This window comes from Primulina huaijiensis, chromosome 5 (genome assembly GCF_012295235.1).
Source record: "Primulina huaijiensis isolate GDHJ02 chromosome 5, ASM1229523v2, whole genome shotgun sequence".
In the NCBI taxonomy this organism is placed as follows: domain Eukaryota; kingdom Viridiplantae; phylum Streptophyta; class Magnoliopsida; order Lamiales; family Gesneriaceae; genus Primulina; species Primulina huaijiensis.
Window position 1 is genome coordinate 14,986,421 of NC_133310.1, and position 14,762 is coordinate 15,001,182.

The 14,762-nt window shown below is 33.8% G+C and overlaps 2 protein-coding genes across 3 annotated transcripts in view; one reads left to right on the top strand and one right to left on the bottom strand.

Annotated features, from left to right (window-relative positions):
• The window catches only part of LOC140977662 (uncharacterized), a 33,411-nt gene extending 26,841 nt beyond the window's left edge, over positions 1–6,570 (bottom strand). Inside the window, exons 1-2 of the mRNA XM_073442407.1 lie at positions 6,507–6,570; positions 541–2,079 (exon numbers count right to left, since the gene is read on the bottom strand). Coding sequence (XP_073298508.1) covers positions 541–2,079; positions 6,507–6,570 — 1,603 coding nt within the window. The remainder of the gene's footprint in view (positions 1–540; positions 2,080–6,506) is intronic.
• Positions 6,449–10,077, top strand: LOC140976668 (V-type proton ATPase subunit G 1-like). Of its 2 annotated transcripts, none has more exons than XM_073440919.1 (4): positions 6,449–6,583; positions 8,891–8,979; positions 9,423–9,523; positions 9,687–10,077. In XM_073440919.1, the coding sequence occupies exons 2-4, from the start codon at positions 8,892–8,894 to the stop codon at positions 9,828–9,830; spliced, it is 333 nt and encodes a 110-aa protein (XP_073297020.1). In that variant the 5' UTR covers positions 6,449–6,583; position 8,891; the 3' UTR covers positions 9,831–10,077. The 2 variants fall into 2 exon arrangements, with proteins under 2 accessions (XP_073297020.1, XP_073297021.1); XM_073440920.1 differs by having other exon boundaries at positions 6,571–6,629.
• The last annotated feature ends 4,685 nt before the right edge of the window (positions 10,078–14,762 follow it).

Below are 14,762 nucleotides of genomic sequence, written 5' to 3' on the forward strand. Positions count from 1 at the left end.
TTCTAAATGCAAATGTTCCAAAAGGACATGTGAATGTAGTTTTATCTTGATCTTCGAGTGCAATGGGAATTTGATAATAACCTGAATATCCTTCAAGAAAACAGTAGTATGGATGACCTGCTACTCTTTCTAAAATTTGATCCAAAAATGGTAATGGAAAATGATCTTTTCTAGTGGCGTTATTTAATTTTCTATAATCAATACACATCCGCCAACTAGATGGGACTCGACTTGTTAACAATTTACCTTTTTCATTTTTTATCACTGTGATGCCAGATTTTTTCGGAACTACTTGTGTTGGGCTTACCCACTTACTATCAGAAATAGGGTAGATAATCCCAACATCAAGTAGTTTGAGAACTTCAGTTTTCACAACATCTTTCATGTGTGGATTTAATCTCCTTTGTGGTTGTTGAGATGTTTTTGCATTTTCTTCTAAGTGAATTTTGTGAGTGCAAATTAGTGGATTAATGCCCTTGAGATCTTTTAGTGTCCAACCAATTGCATTTTTATGTCTTTTAAGCATATCAACTAATTTACCTTCTTCATCACTTGCTAGTTTGGAAGAAATTACCACCGGATATGTTTCATCTTCTCCAAGAAATGCATACTTCAATTCTTCTGGCAAGGGTTTTAACTCCAATATGGGTGGTTCGTCTTTGTTCTCATATTTTGCATCAAATTCTTTCTCTGATCCTGGTAACGAGTGATACCTGATAAAATCATCAAGATCAATTTCAATATTTTCTTTAACAGTTTCAATTGAACAAATATCTAATTGATCACGAGTACTCCCTTCTTGAATGTTTTCTTCCACAAGAGTTTCAATAAGATTTTCATCTTCACTTTCATCTCCTTTGTCATGTGGTTGCTTACAAAGATTAAACACATTAAGCTCCAAGGTCATGTTACCAAATGACAACTTCATTATTCCATTCCTGCAATTTATAAGAGCATTAGAAGTTGCTAAAAATGGACGACCTAAAATTACAGGAATTGCATTACAAGCTTCGATAGGTTGTGTATCTAAAACTATGAAATCGACAGGATATACAAAGTTATCAACTTGGACCAACACGTCTTCTACCATACCTCTTGGCACTTTAACAGATCTATCAGCAAGTAAAAGTGTTACCGAAGTAGGTTTTAACTCGCCTAGATTGAGTTCTTGATAAACTGAATATGGAAGTAAATTCACACTAGCTCCAAGGTCAAGCAAGGCTTTTTTAATCTTTCGTTCTCCAATAATACAAGAAATAGTAGGACAACCAGGGTCTTTGTATTTCAAAGCATTATTATTTTGAATGATTGCACTTACTTGTTCGGCTAAAAATGCTTTCTTTTTCACATTCAATTTTCTTTTCACAGTGCACAAGTCTTTCAAAAATTTGGCATATGATGGTACCTGTTTTATTGCATCTAATAAAGGAATATTAACTTTTACTTGTTTAAAAATATCATATATATCAGAATTCAAATTTGATTTTTTTGTATTTTTCAATGCATGAGGGAATGGTGGTGACACTGTCTGTTGAACCTCCTCTTCGCAAGTTATGGGTTCCACTTCCTTACCCTTTGGAGTTGATTTATCATCATCTTCACAAGGTTCAAGAATGGATTTTTCCACAACCTTACCACTTCGAAGGGTAATAACAGATTTTACCTGATCCATCGGTTGAGTTCCAGAAGTTCCAGTTTGTGAATGATGATCCTTGGGATTAGGCAGAGGTTGTGAAGGAAATTTACCTTTTTCATGAACATTAAGTGCAGATGCAAATTTAGCAAGAGTATCTTTCAAATCTGTCATGGTTTGAGCAGTTTGAGTATTGATAGACTCTTGCTTTGCAATGAAAGAATTCAATATATCTTCCAAATTCCTTTTAGGTGGAGGAACATAAGGTGCATAATTTTGAAAATTTTGTTGATTTTGGAAATGTGGTTGTGAAAATTGTGCAGCATTATCATTCCTCCAACTAAAATTTGGATGATTTCGCCAACCTGGATTGTAACTTTGAGAAAATGGTTCAAAATTTGGCCTTTTGAGATTGTTTAAAACATTGGCTTGTTCATGGAGACATTCTTTAAAAGAAGGCAAAGTGGGACAATCTTTTGTAGAATGATCACTTGTATCACAGATGTGACATGCAATTTCTTGAACAGATTTTAATTGACCATTCTTTTTCAATTCAAGTGCCTCAACTTTTCTTGCCAAAGAGGTAAATCTAGCTTGAAGATCATGTTCATCTTTGAGAGTGTACATACCTCCACCAGATGTAGGAGATTGAATCTTGTTTGATGGTTCGATTGTACCTATAGTGTCCCAATTTTGAGCATTTTCAGCTAATGAATCGAGATACTCAATTGCCTCATTTGGATCTTTATCTTCAAATGTTCCATTACACATAAATTCAACCATTTGCCTATCTTTAGGTGTTAAGCCTTCATAAAATTGAGAAACAACTCTCCAAATTTCAAAACCATGATGTGGACAAAGATTAAGCAATTCTTTATATCTATCCCAACACTGATAAAAAGTTTCTCCTTGTTTTTGAGTGAAAGCTATGATTTGCCTTTCGAAAGAATTTGTTCTATGAGATGGAAAAAACTTTTTCAAAAATTGTTGTTGCAATTCATCCCAAGTTCGAATGGATCCCGATCTAAGATTTTGTAGCCAAGTTTTAGCTTTATCTTTTAAAGAAAAAGGAAAAAGCTTAAGTCGAATGGTGTTCATGCTACAATTTAGATCATTATATGTGTTGCACACTTCTTCAAATTCTCGTAAATGCATGTATGGATTTTCAGAATCTAAGCCATGAAAGTTGGGTAAAAGTTGGATAATACCAGGCTTAAAATTGAAATGAGATGCATCAGGGGGAAAAACTAGACATGAAGGTGCACTAGTACGTGTAGGATTCATGTGATCTCTAAGTGTTCTTCGTCTATCATGATCATGTTGAGATTGAATTTCATCTTCATTTTCTTGGATGGGTTCTTCCGCCATGTTTTGTGAAAATAAAGGGTTATTTCGAATGAGTCGACCACTAAGTGTACGTGACCAAATAATGCTCATGCAAATGCAAATGCAAAAGAATAAAAACACACAAAAGCAATAAAAATTCAAATAAAGAAAAATAAACTATAAACAAAATTAAATAGACTTGAAATTAAATTATACTTCCCCGGCAACGGCGCCAAAAACTTGTTGTCACTTTGATTGTTGCACTCCCAAGAGCAGGTTGTCCACAAGTAGTATAATTCGGTGAGTCCGATATCGTATCCACAGGGAAGCTAAGGTAATTACAAGTCCACTACAATGTCTTTTTGTTTTGTTTTTGTTTTTGTTTCTTTTTAATTTTAATTGTTTGAATCTTTAATGGGTAAATTTTAATTGTTCAAATTTTAATTTAAGTAGTTGAGATTAAAGGATCCACTCTTGGTATTTTAATAAAGTTAACATTAACGAACAATATTGAAATCCACTTAATAAAATGGTTCCAATATATTAAATAATCATTTTTATATTATGTTATAAATTATTATCTTATAAGTATATAATATATACCAAAACATATAAATGTGGTCAAGTATTTATTGTGCTATATATATTTGTAAACATTAAATAAAGGTTCCCACTTTAAATAGTTGGTAAACCAGACTAACATTTAAATGGTACCAAGAAATTAATATTATGATATATTTATATATAGTAAATCAAGGCATCCACTTTAAATGGTTGGTAGAACCAAACAAACATTTAAATGGATCCAAGAATTTAATATTATAATATATTCATATATAATAAATCAAGGCATCCACTTTAAATGGTTGGTAATACCAAACAAACATTTAAATGGTTCCAAGAATTTAGTGTAACATATAGCAACAATAAATCAAAACTCCCACTTATAAGTAGGGTATAAAAATGCTTAAAGAAATAAATATAACATAAACAATAAATAATGATTAAATAATATAAAACATAGATTCTTACATTTTAATAACCTTATTATAATGCCAAGAGTTTCACCTTATCATCTCAACTTTATGAAGTTAGCTATTCATTATTCAAAGTGTAAAACTTTGAATATGAAATTAACATGCTAATTGTATTTAAATGAAGAAATAAAGGAAAAATATAGAGAGAAATATTATGAACTCAAAGGTTTGTTCATAGAATGAGGGATATCTCAATACATTACAATGCACCCCTATTTATAGCCAAATTTGGGGAGACAACCACAAATAAAATATTATTTTTTTACACATAAGTCTTCATTGGTGTTCCAAGATATTATATTATATTACACATCACTTTTGAAAATCTTCTTCTCCGAATTTGCTTCTTCACATAAAAAGAAACATGTGGATAATTCAGTTGTCTAGTTGTGGTATTTTTTTCAAACCATTTGACCAAGTAATTTGAGAGATATGGTCAAAATACTAGAGCATGGTAAAACTGCCACTCCTTTGGTAACTTTATTTGTTGCTTAATTTGATCCCAATTGTGAGAGGATTTTTATCTCATGCTTGTCAATAATATTGTAGATATTATAATCAACTTTCTACAGGTCCAAGAATTATCTTAATCCCATTTGCAAAGCCAAGTTTATTCTAATTTTATCGAACCTGTAAAAAAATAGTAAAAACTTGTAATTACACAACAACTTATATTTTATACAATTTATTAGATAACATATAATATTTAAACATTTAATAAAACAAAAACTATATATTTATATTATAAAACATTTAATTAATGTACAATTTTTATGTTTATCATACGACAACGGTTTACGACAACGGTTTTTCACAAAAACCGTTGTCGTATGTTTTTAACAACGGTTTTATCCAAAACCGTTGTCTTTTGAGGGTCAAAGACAACGGTTTTTAAAAATCGTTGTCTTCGGGGGGTCAAAGACAACAGTTTTTAAAAACCGTTGTCTTTTCAGGGTCAAAGACAAAGGTTTTTGGGGTCAATTACAACGGTTCTATAAACCGTTGTCTTTGAGCGTTTTTTTAGGGTCTATGAACCGTTGTCTATTAGCGTGTTTTTTTGGATAATCGACAACGGTTTTAAGAAACCGTTGTCGATTAGCGTGGTTTTCGGACAAACAACAACGGTTTTGGAAAACGTTGCAATATTTAGCGACGGTGTTTTAAAAACCGTCACTACTTTTAAATTTAGCGACGGTTTCAAAATAACCGTCGCTAATTTTAGCGACGGTTTAAACAAAACCCGTCGCATGTTTAAAATTAGGGACGGTTTTACAAAACCCGTCGCTAACATTAGCGACAATGTTCTGAAACCGTCGCTAATGTTAGCGACGGTTTAAATATAAACCGTTTCCTAATCATGGCAGCCCCTTCGTATACATAAACAACAAGTTTAGGATCAAAAACATGCTTCAAAATTTCATGTGTTGTACAAAAACGAAAATAATTAAAAAGTGTCACTTGTTTTTCATACAATTCACAAATAAATTCATATTATGGTGTGATGATGAGTAAAGGAAAGAGTATGGCGTGCCTTTGCGTATTTAACCCACGAATTTAAGTTGAGATGTGAAGAACGACGACGAACGAGAACCCTTGCTTGAAAACTAGAGATGGCCGAAACTTTTCCTTCAAAACCCTTGTTTGTGCCGTGAGTTTTGAGTGAAAAGAAGTCTTGTGTGTGAGGGGTAGGGAGGAGTGAGTTTTGTGTTTCAATTGTGGGGTGATTTGTATTTTAAATACTAAATAAAACACTAATCATAGCTTAGGCCCAATAACTAGGTTAGTTAGGCCCAATAAGCCCATTAGTGCTTTTAAAAATTATTTTGTTTAATAAAATTTGTGAAATTATTAGTCGGATTGTCAAAACGTTCGTATTTTTGATTAAAATCGTATACCGATAAAAATTACGTCCCGCTGTATAAAATCACCTCAAAAATCCTTATTTTCAAAAATAAGAAAAAACATCAACCTTATTTTAAATAATTAAAAACAATTAACTAATAAAAATATTTTCCATTTTTCAGTCTTCGGTCTCCGTTCTTCGATCGCAACTCGAATAATCTTTAAAAATACATTTTAATGCATTTAAGTAGAAAACTACTTAAACATCCTATAAACATATCACATAATCAATTTAGCAATTAAAATCAATTAATTAACTATTATCCATATTCCATAGATTCGCATGCATTTGAATTACGTCATCTTAATTTTGGACATTACATATACAGAAATTTTATGAGTTTTATTTTTGGGTAGGTCTCTTGTGAGACGGTAACACTAATCTTTATCTGTGAGACGAGTCAACCCTACCGATATTAATTCACAATAAAAAGTAATACTTTTAGCATAAAAAGTAATACTTTTTTATAGATGACCAAAATAAAAAATCTATATTATAAAATACGATATATGATATCGTCTCTAGTTTTTTGTTTTATTTTTATGAAATCTGGGGACATAATTTTCAAGAGAATATTTTTATTTATTAGTTTAATTTCATAGGCCACCTTTTACAAAAGGTAGAATCCTCCTGCAATTTGCAAATCTTCTTCTCTCAAAGATTGTCCCCATTCCGATTCTTCAGGTATCTGTTCTCTCTTAACTGTTGGGTCTCGCTGCTCTTCTTCGAGGTTGACTATTATTTTACTTGCTTGATTTTTCACGTCAATGAAATTTATTATAAAAAGTATAATCTATAATTCGTTTCTTGTGCTTCGGATTTGGGTTTATTTTTCACAGTGATGGTCGCTGTAACTCGGTGGATAAATTTGTTATTTAATGTTCTCGTGATGTAGATTCGATGTTTGGTTGTGGAATATGATGGGATTTGAATTTTGTTGGGGAAGATTACTGCTTGATCGAGTTTGATGATTATTTGGGTCTTGTTTTCTGATGGGTTTTTTTTCCTCCTTTTTCTTCCGGTTGGATTTGAATTGATATGACTGGATCTGGGCTGAGTGAGGACTAGAGGGTTTTCACTCATGATTTTGTGACGATTATTGAAATGGGCTTTCCTATTTGAGTATACGGAGGGTTGATTTTGACACCACAGATGATTCTGAATTATCTGCGTGAATCACATTGGCATTCTAAGAAATAAATGCTTTTACTGATTTGAATTGGAAATTAATTTTCGGTTTGTGTTTGGATTTGTTTATTTCAAATATCATGATGAAACTGGATCGTCCTCCGGGACAAAGATCTGATGAAGGACAGGTTGAATTCTAATATAGTAGTCACAATTCGACTATTCTATCCGTGGTTTTTATTTGAGTTACTATAGTTTCCTTCGCAAATTAAGACCATCAGTTTTTCCTATTCGAAGTGTATCTGGTGTCTTATTGTGAGAAATCGGTTTCCGATCGTAGTTGAATGATGGGCGTAGAAGAGTGAAGTTTAGGTAGTTCTCTTTCTTGTACTCAAATTTCGGTGTTGAGGATGTTATATGTTTGGTCTTTTCTTCACTAGATTTTCAAGATAACTGAGGTGGTTAAAAATATTTTCAAAACTATTTACAACCGACTCATACTCACCCTTCTGTTTCATCAGTGAATATTATAAGCCTTGGATCTGGCAATGCCTTCGGGTTTTTCAAATATGAGAACTAATTTTTGGTTTCCATTTTTCAGTCTAACCAAAAAGGTGTCAAAATCAGACACGACCCACCAACCCGACACGGTTCAACCCGAAAAAAATTAGGTTTGGGTTTGGGGTTTTCGGGTTCGGGTTGAACCCGATAGCTGACCCGAAAAAAATGATCGGGTTGTGCTGGGTTTGGGTCAACCCAAAAGTTTTAATTGTTTTTTTAAATGTAATTAATAAATATTGTCTACATTTTTGTATATTGTATGTCTGAAAAAATATTTATTGTATATTTAGATCATAAATTTTCATAATTTAATTTAATATTTATTTTGACAATTTTTATTTTTTTAAACAATTGTTTCTTAGATTTAGTAAATATACTTTATTTTTCTACAATTAGACTTTCAAATTTAAATCATATATATGAGGGATATTTTGTTATTATGTGTTTAAATTAAAATATTATTATTATTATTTGAATTTTATTTAATTTTCTTTATTATTCGGGTTGATCGGATTGATTCGGGTTCGTGGTTTAGAGTTTTGGGGTTGGCTCGGGTTCAGGTTCGGGTTTGGGTTGAACAATTTTTGAATACCCAACCTACCCGAATTGACACCCCTACAAAAAGATTGATACAGTTGTTTGTATCTCAGATTAATTATAATTTTGCTTTTATTTTAATAATTATAATAAGAGAAGGAAATGATAAGGCAACATAAAAGGATTTCATGGTTCAGCTATCTGTAATACGTGATCAATTGCCCGAAGGATGTAAGCTTTTATTGTTATTTCTTAACTTTGAGTACAATTAGTATCTCTATATGTCGACGAAAAATAATACTGTGACAAGGATATTAAAAAGGAAACCATTCCAACTACAGAGCAATACACAAAATTAAAGATTTCACATTATCTTAATAATTTCAAACATGATTGTATCAAATTAGCTTAAATTTTTAACTTCGTGGAATGCTCCTGGTACTCCGATAAGAGTTTGGCAATGGCCACCTTCTAAACAGTTCACCGGGTGGAACAAGTGAAATGATGACCTTGATAAACGCAAGTACCTGCATTTAAGTATTGCTGCAGAAGTTCCAATATTTTGTATGCAATGAATAATTTCAAACAAAATTGGACTGAATAGCGCACGGAGAACTGCTATTTTTTTCTTACCCCTTTTAGATCTCAAAGTTAACCTTTATGGCTGATAAGTGGTAGTGCTACATTGTTACAGCGCTAAAATGTGCAGTATTCAATTAATTTTCCATTTATTGGCATGTCCTTTATCTGGCTTCGATATTACAGTATGGCAGCCAGTGGTAGCCAGAATGGAATTCAACTCTTGCTAGCAGCAGAACAAGAAGCTCAGCACATTGTCAATACTGCTAGATCCGGTGATTACTCTTTGCCTCCAATGATTCATATCTAGTATTTTTCCGTTGGCTTTGTCTCAGTTTTGTAACTTCAAGAACCCAACTCTTTTATGTGCGAATTTACTTTCGAGCTAGGTGGGGTTGGCAGCTTAGATTACAAGTCAATATATTTCTTTCCGACCTAAAAATAGAAGGGAGATATATTTTTAAATTTACTATTATGATGACCTATGTTGATTTCCCCCTAACTTAGTGACTAGGTGTGTTATATTTGTACTTTATGGTGAGGAGGAAAAGACTTTGAGCTACATCATCTTGATGTTGGGCTCTGTTTAACATCGTTCTTATATACTTTCTTAACTCGTTTTAAAACTTTGCATTCATTCAGCTCTAGCTTTTTTGTATGTTGTGTAGAAGGTTCCATATGACAGGCGATTTATATTTACGTTTTCTTTACCATGCAGCAAAGCAAAATAGGTTGAAGCAGGCAAAAGAAGAAGCTGAGAAGGATATTGCTGATTTCCGTGCTCAAATAGAAGCTGAATTTCAGAAAAAGGTTTCAGAGGTAAGGATATTGACAGAAAATTAGGAAGAACGTGAGGCAGGTCGTTCGAGTAAAATTGTCTGTCAAATTAGTTCTTTTTCCATTACAGTGCCACAAGTTTCTGAATGGTAAGATTGCCAAATTCTTGCAAGAATTTCTGATTTCCTTCCTGTTCTTTAAACAGAGCAGTGGAGACTCGGGTGCCAATATGAAGCGTCTTGAACAGGAGACAGATGAAAAGATCTCTCACCTCAAGGAAGAGGCTTCAAGAGTTTCCCCTGATGTTGTCTCGATGCTGTTGATGCACGTGACTACTGTAAAGAACTGAGATTCTTGATTTAGCAGAATGGGTTATATCTCGCGTATTTCGTAGAATGATTCGTGAATTGAACACTTGATCAATTTGTGTTGTAACATTATCTTTATTTTTCGTTATCGTATCTATTCTTGCTTCCGGGTTGAATAATTTGTGGTTGCGGAATGGTGTTCCTTCTAAGGGGCAGGATATATTTATCACATCAGACATTATGTGCATCATGTGTGGTTTCGGCAAGAAATAAGACAGATTTATGTTACTTTTGTGGCTTATATACGTTTCCGAGTGAGATTCTATGCTATCTCTTGTATTGATTTGAACTTTTTGTAATTGAAGAGTAGGATCGCTCGAAGATAATCAAAATAATCAAGATTTGGTGTTCAATAACTATATTACTACAATATAATGTAGATTTCTTTCATAAAAAATGGACTTAAGTATGTAAATTGGCATAGGGCATACGTACTTGTCACCTCAATGATTGAAATAAGTGTATGAAATATGATTTTTATTAGATTTTCCATTATTTAATATTCTTTCTTATTTATACGAATCCGAACCGAATTATTTTTTTTTCAAAAGGTTTCCCTTTATACGAATCAAAACCGAATTATTTTTTATTTTTTTTCAAAAAGTTACCCATGAATGGGAAACCTTGTCAGATGTCTCTTGAATTAGAAGAAATGATAAATGTGTACGAGTAAGCAGAGATCTAAAGGAGATGACTGCAAATATCGACCCACAGAACACATATCCCACAATATTTTAGTGAGCAATATGCTCCACACGAAGATCGATCATACGATGTCGAAGAATATCTACTCACATTATCCTAAGCATTACCAACACGCCTATGTACCTGGGAGAGAATTAGAACTGAATTATATACTAAGATGGTGTTCAACTTTTAATTCAAATTAATTCGGAAGTTTTGAAATTGATCTATGGAGCGATTTTGAGACAATATTTGGGTTTTAAGTTGGCAAATTGATATTTACTTAAAGACAGAAATACAGTGTAATACTTATTGTTAGATAAAGCCCTTGATATTTAAGTTTTTATGGTTTCATTTTACTTTATTTGTATACCCATACAATCAGCATAGATAAAGCCCTTGATTGTACTTTAATACAAATTATTCGTAATTTGATCTTGAAACTCATTTGTAAACATTGTATATTCTAAATTCGTTTCTAGTCGATTCATCTGCCTAAAATAAGAATAAAGGTCGCTTGAGATTGAGACTAGAATCCGTGATGTTGTGTACCGTGCTTCATGGTAAGGACATAGAGATGTCCGATCATATGATGGGTAATCATACGATGATCGTACAGAACAATCCTCCATCGGACTTTCCAAGTGATTATCATTCATCAAGAGGAAAAGTCCGTTGTTGTGATTGTACATTATTAGTCCTTACGACCAGGGACAGCACTGAGGCTCTACATAATAGGATTGTGCTTTGACTCATTTATCGACTCCGCGAGGGTCACAAGGTGGCGAGGTTGGGTGCAATTGCGAAGTGTGTAGGAGCCAGTGCATTGTAGTCGGGAATTCACCACTCACATACAAGTGTGAATATCTTATGTGATCTAACGAAATAATAGTGCATGAAATCTCTGGCCAGAGTGTGAGATGTAAATTAGGGAAATAGTTATCTAGTTGTGCATGCGACGACTCTATGAATATTTTATGATTGTATCACATAGTTATCGAATTTAATATGCAATCATAGATGAACCAATTGTTGCAGATTAGTAGGGATATATGAGTTGAAGGGACTTTACTGTACGTTAATCATAATCGAATGGTTCTTGCAGATATTATCAGTGAGACCTAGGAAATCATAGGGCAATGCTACTAAACGCTCTGTTGGAATATTTCATGTTCGCAATCTTGACTTTGATGTTAACAAAACTTGTTATTTTGTTTCTAATGGTTTATCGTAGTGCACATGAAGCTGGAACTGATCAAGCTTCGAACTGATCAGTTAATTGAGCCAAAATTGAAGCCATCGAGACGCAACTGAAAGTACTAGCTGATTGCCCAAACTGAATCAGCTCAACTGACATATCAAAGAACAGTTCAGTTGATGTCCAGCTGATAGGTGGTTCAGCAGGAGAACTTCAGAAGCCTGGTCAGCTGATGAAGAGCCCAACTGACCAGTTCAACTGAAAGAGTGAAATCAGTTCAACTGACGAGTCAACTGATTTCATGAGCCTAAATGAAGATCAGTACAGATGACCAGTTAGGAGCATCAGTTAGGAATCAAATCAGTTGCAGATCAAAACAAGCGTATTTAAAGTGGATTCCAGCTACGCACAAGGGTACAAAGCATCTGTATTATTGAGAGTACAATAACGGACGTTGCAGCAAAGCATAAAGCCAAAATGTTCCAGAAGACTGTCGGAAAAGTCGAGACAAAAATTTCAAGGAACACGATGAAGCTGCAACGGATACAATAATTGAGTCTTACTGTACGATCAAGCCTTCACGCCTATAAATAGAAGATCAATGAAGACGTTAAACAAGTGAGTAAAAGAAGAGAGGACACGCTTACTGCTTATCAGCTTACAAGAAGCAATATGCTCAGAGGGAATACACAAAGTCATATAAGCTTAGTTTAGAAGATGTTTTCCTTTAGTGTGTGAGAACACCTTGCCGGTGTATTCATTGTTTAGTTCTCACACACACTTACTCACCACCACCACTCAAACACAGTCTTGCACAAAGACATTAAACTTGTGCATGTAATATTTGACCCACAGACGTTAAACAAGTGCTGCCTGGGAGGTGCTGCCTTCAGTCTAGTCTAGGAGTTCAGTTAAGCAGAGGTTAAGTCCTAAGCTAGGTGGGTTTGTACAAGACGTTGTATAAATCAAAGTCTTCTAGTGAATCCTACCCGAGGTGGTAGAAGGGGTGACGTAGGAGCAGTTGAAGTCTCCGAACATCCATAAACATATCTTGTGTATTTTCCTGTTTAACTATTTTTTTTCAAATTGCTTTGATCAGTTAGAGCATCCATCAATTCAGCTTTCACCATAACTGAACTGATATATGGTAGAACTGATCACCTGCTTTTCAATTATTCAGATTACACAAGTTGAAAGGCTTTCAAATATGACAGCTTTCTTCACGAAGGATTACTTCGAGTATTTTCTGCTTGGTACTTTAACCAAACTCGATTTAATTCATCGGTGTTAACATTCTTAGAACACGAGCTATTGCAGCTCTTGGAGAATATTGTGTTTGAAGCACCTTTGGTCAGCACACAATTCTTCAATTGGTATTAGAGCTAGTTATTCTAAGAAGAACATTTGAAGAAAACTGTATTTTACATTATTTTATTTTAAAATAGTTTTAAATGCTATTTAAAAGTACTTTATATTATTTTCAAAAATATTTGAAAATGTTTATCTAATGCTCATTGGGAAGAGTAGAGAGGATTTGCTCTGCAACTAACGTTGTCGTCACTTTTCTCGACTCTATAGCTTTGGGGTTTTAATCAACCTGCAGGGATTAGAGTCTTACTTGTTGGATGTTCAGCAAAACTGATCGAAAGATAGGGTTTCCGCTACAAAGCCTTCCAGGTCAGCTGTTCATCAGACAAGACTCAGCTATGTTGAGATGTTGGATGATTAAAGTGGAGCTTGATCAGCAGCATTATACCGCCGCTTCATTGCCTTATCATATCAGCTGATGATCAATGCGGTTCAGCATCAGTTGTGTCCAGATTGAGCTAGCTCGACCAGTTTGGCAGTACAGAGATCTTGTCCAAGGCAGCTAGCTGATCTACTGACAAAGAGACTCAAGGTCGTTGCAGCACTTCAAGAGCTCAAGGCAACCGGTTGTTGGTATATCCAGTTCTGTCATGAATAAACTAACTGATATTTGATGTTGTTTAAAATATGCTATTGTACTAGCAATTTCCCTTAATTGTTGATGTACTTAAATGTGCAATACAATGGAGATCTTTTTGATTAAATAAACATCATATTTATCCAGTTGTGTTTCTATGTGAATGAACTGATATTTCCAATATTCCTTGCCTAAACTGTTTGAATGATTATAATCTCTAAATGATTGCGTAGATCATTTTATTTTCAAATAAAGGACTTTCTATTTCAGTTTTTGAGGAGGAGCTTTCTTATACCTCGAACTGAAATATTTTTTTTATTTTTAAATCAGTTGTTGAGGGGGAATTTTGTTTAAAAGATCCCTCAAGCTGAAAAATATTTTTAAACTAATTGTTCATACAGTTTTTGAAGGGGAGTCTTTTTATCCCTCGAACTGAAATATTTCTTTTAATTTTTTTCTCACTACAAAGGGAGAATAAGTTTTTTTTATTCGCTTTAATTGTTCAAGAATCAAAAAGGGGGAGATTGTTGGAACATTTCATGTTCGCAATCTTGATTTTTATGTTAACAAAACTTGTTATTTTGTTTCTAATGGTTTATCTTAGTGGGCAGGAAGCTGGAACTGATCAAACTTCGAACTGATCAATTAATTGAGCCAAAATTGAATCCATCGAGACGCAATTGAAAGTATCAGCTGATTGCCCAAACTGAATCAGCTCAACTGACATATCAAAGAACAGTTCAGCTGATGTCCAACTGATAGGTGGTTCAGCAGGAGAACTTCAGAAGCCTGACCAGCTGATGAAGAACTCAACTGATGAAGAGAACAGCTGACCAGTTCAACTGAAAGAGTGAAATCAGTTCAACTAACGAGTCAACTGATTTCACTAGCCTAACTGAGGATCAGTTCAGATGACCAGTTAGGAGCATTAGTTAGGAATCAAATCAGTTGCAGATCAAGACAAGCGTATCTAAAGTGGATTCCAGCTACGCACAAGGGTGCAAAACATTTGTACTATTGAGAGTACAATAAAGGACGTTACAGCAAAGCATAAAGCAAAAATATTCCAGAAGACTGTCGGAAAAG

Excerpts from the sequence above, each read along its gene's own strand:
- LOC140976668 (XM_073440919.1), top strand. The coding sequence starts at position 8,892 with ATGGCAGCCAGTGGTAGCCAGAATGGAATTCAACTCTTGCTAGCAGCA. Across the intron at positions 8,980-9,422 it reads TGTCAATACTGCTAGATCCG|CAAAGCAAAATAGGTTGAAG; the intron begins GTGATTACTCTT and ends TTTACCATGCAG. Across the intron at positions 9,524-9,686 it reads TTCAGAAAAAGGTTTCAGAG|AGCAGTGGAGACTCGGGTGC; the intron begins GTAAGGATATTG and ends TTCTTTAAACAG.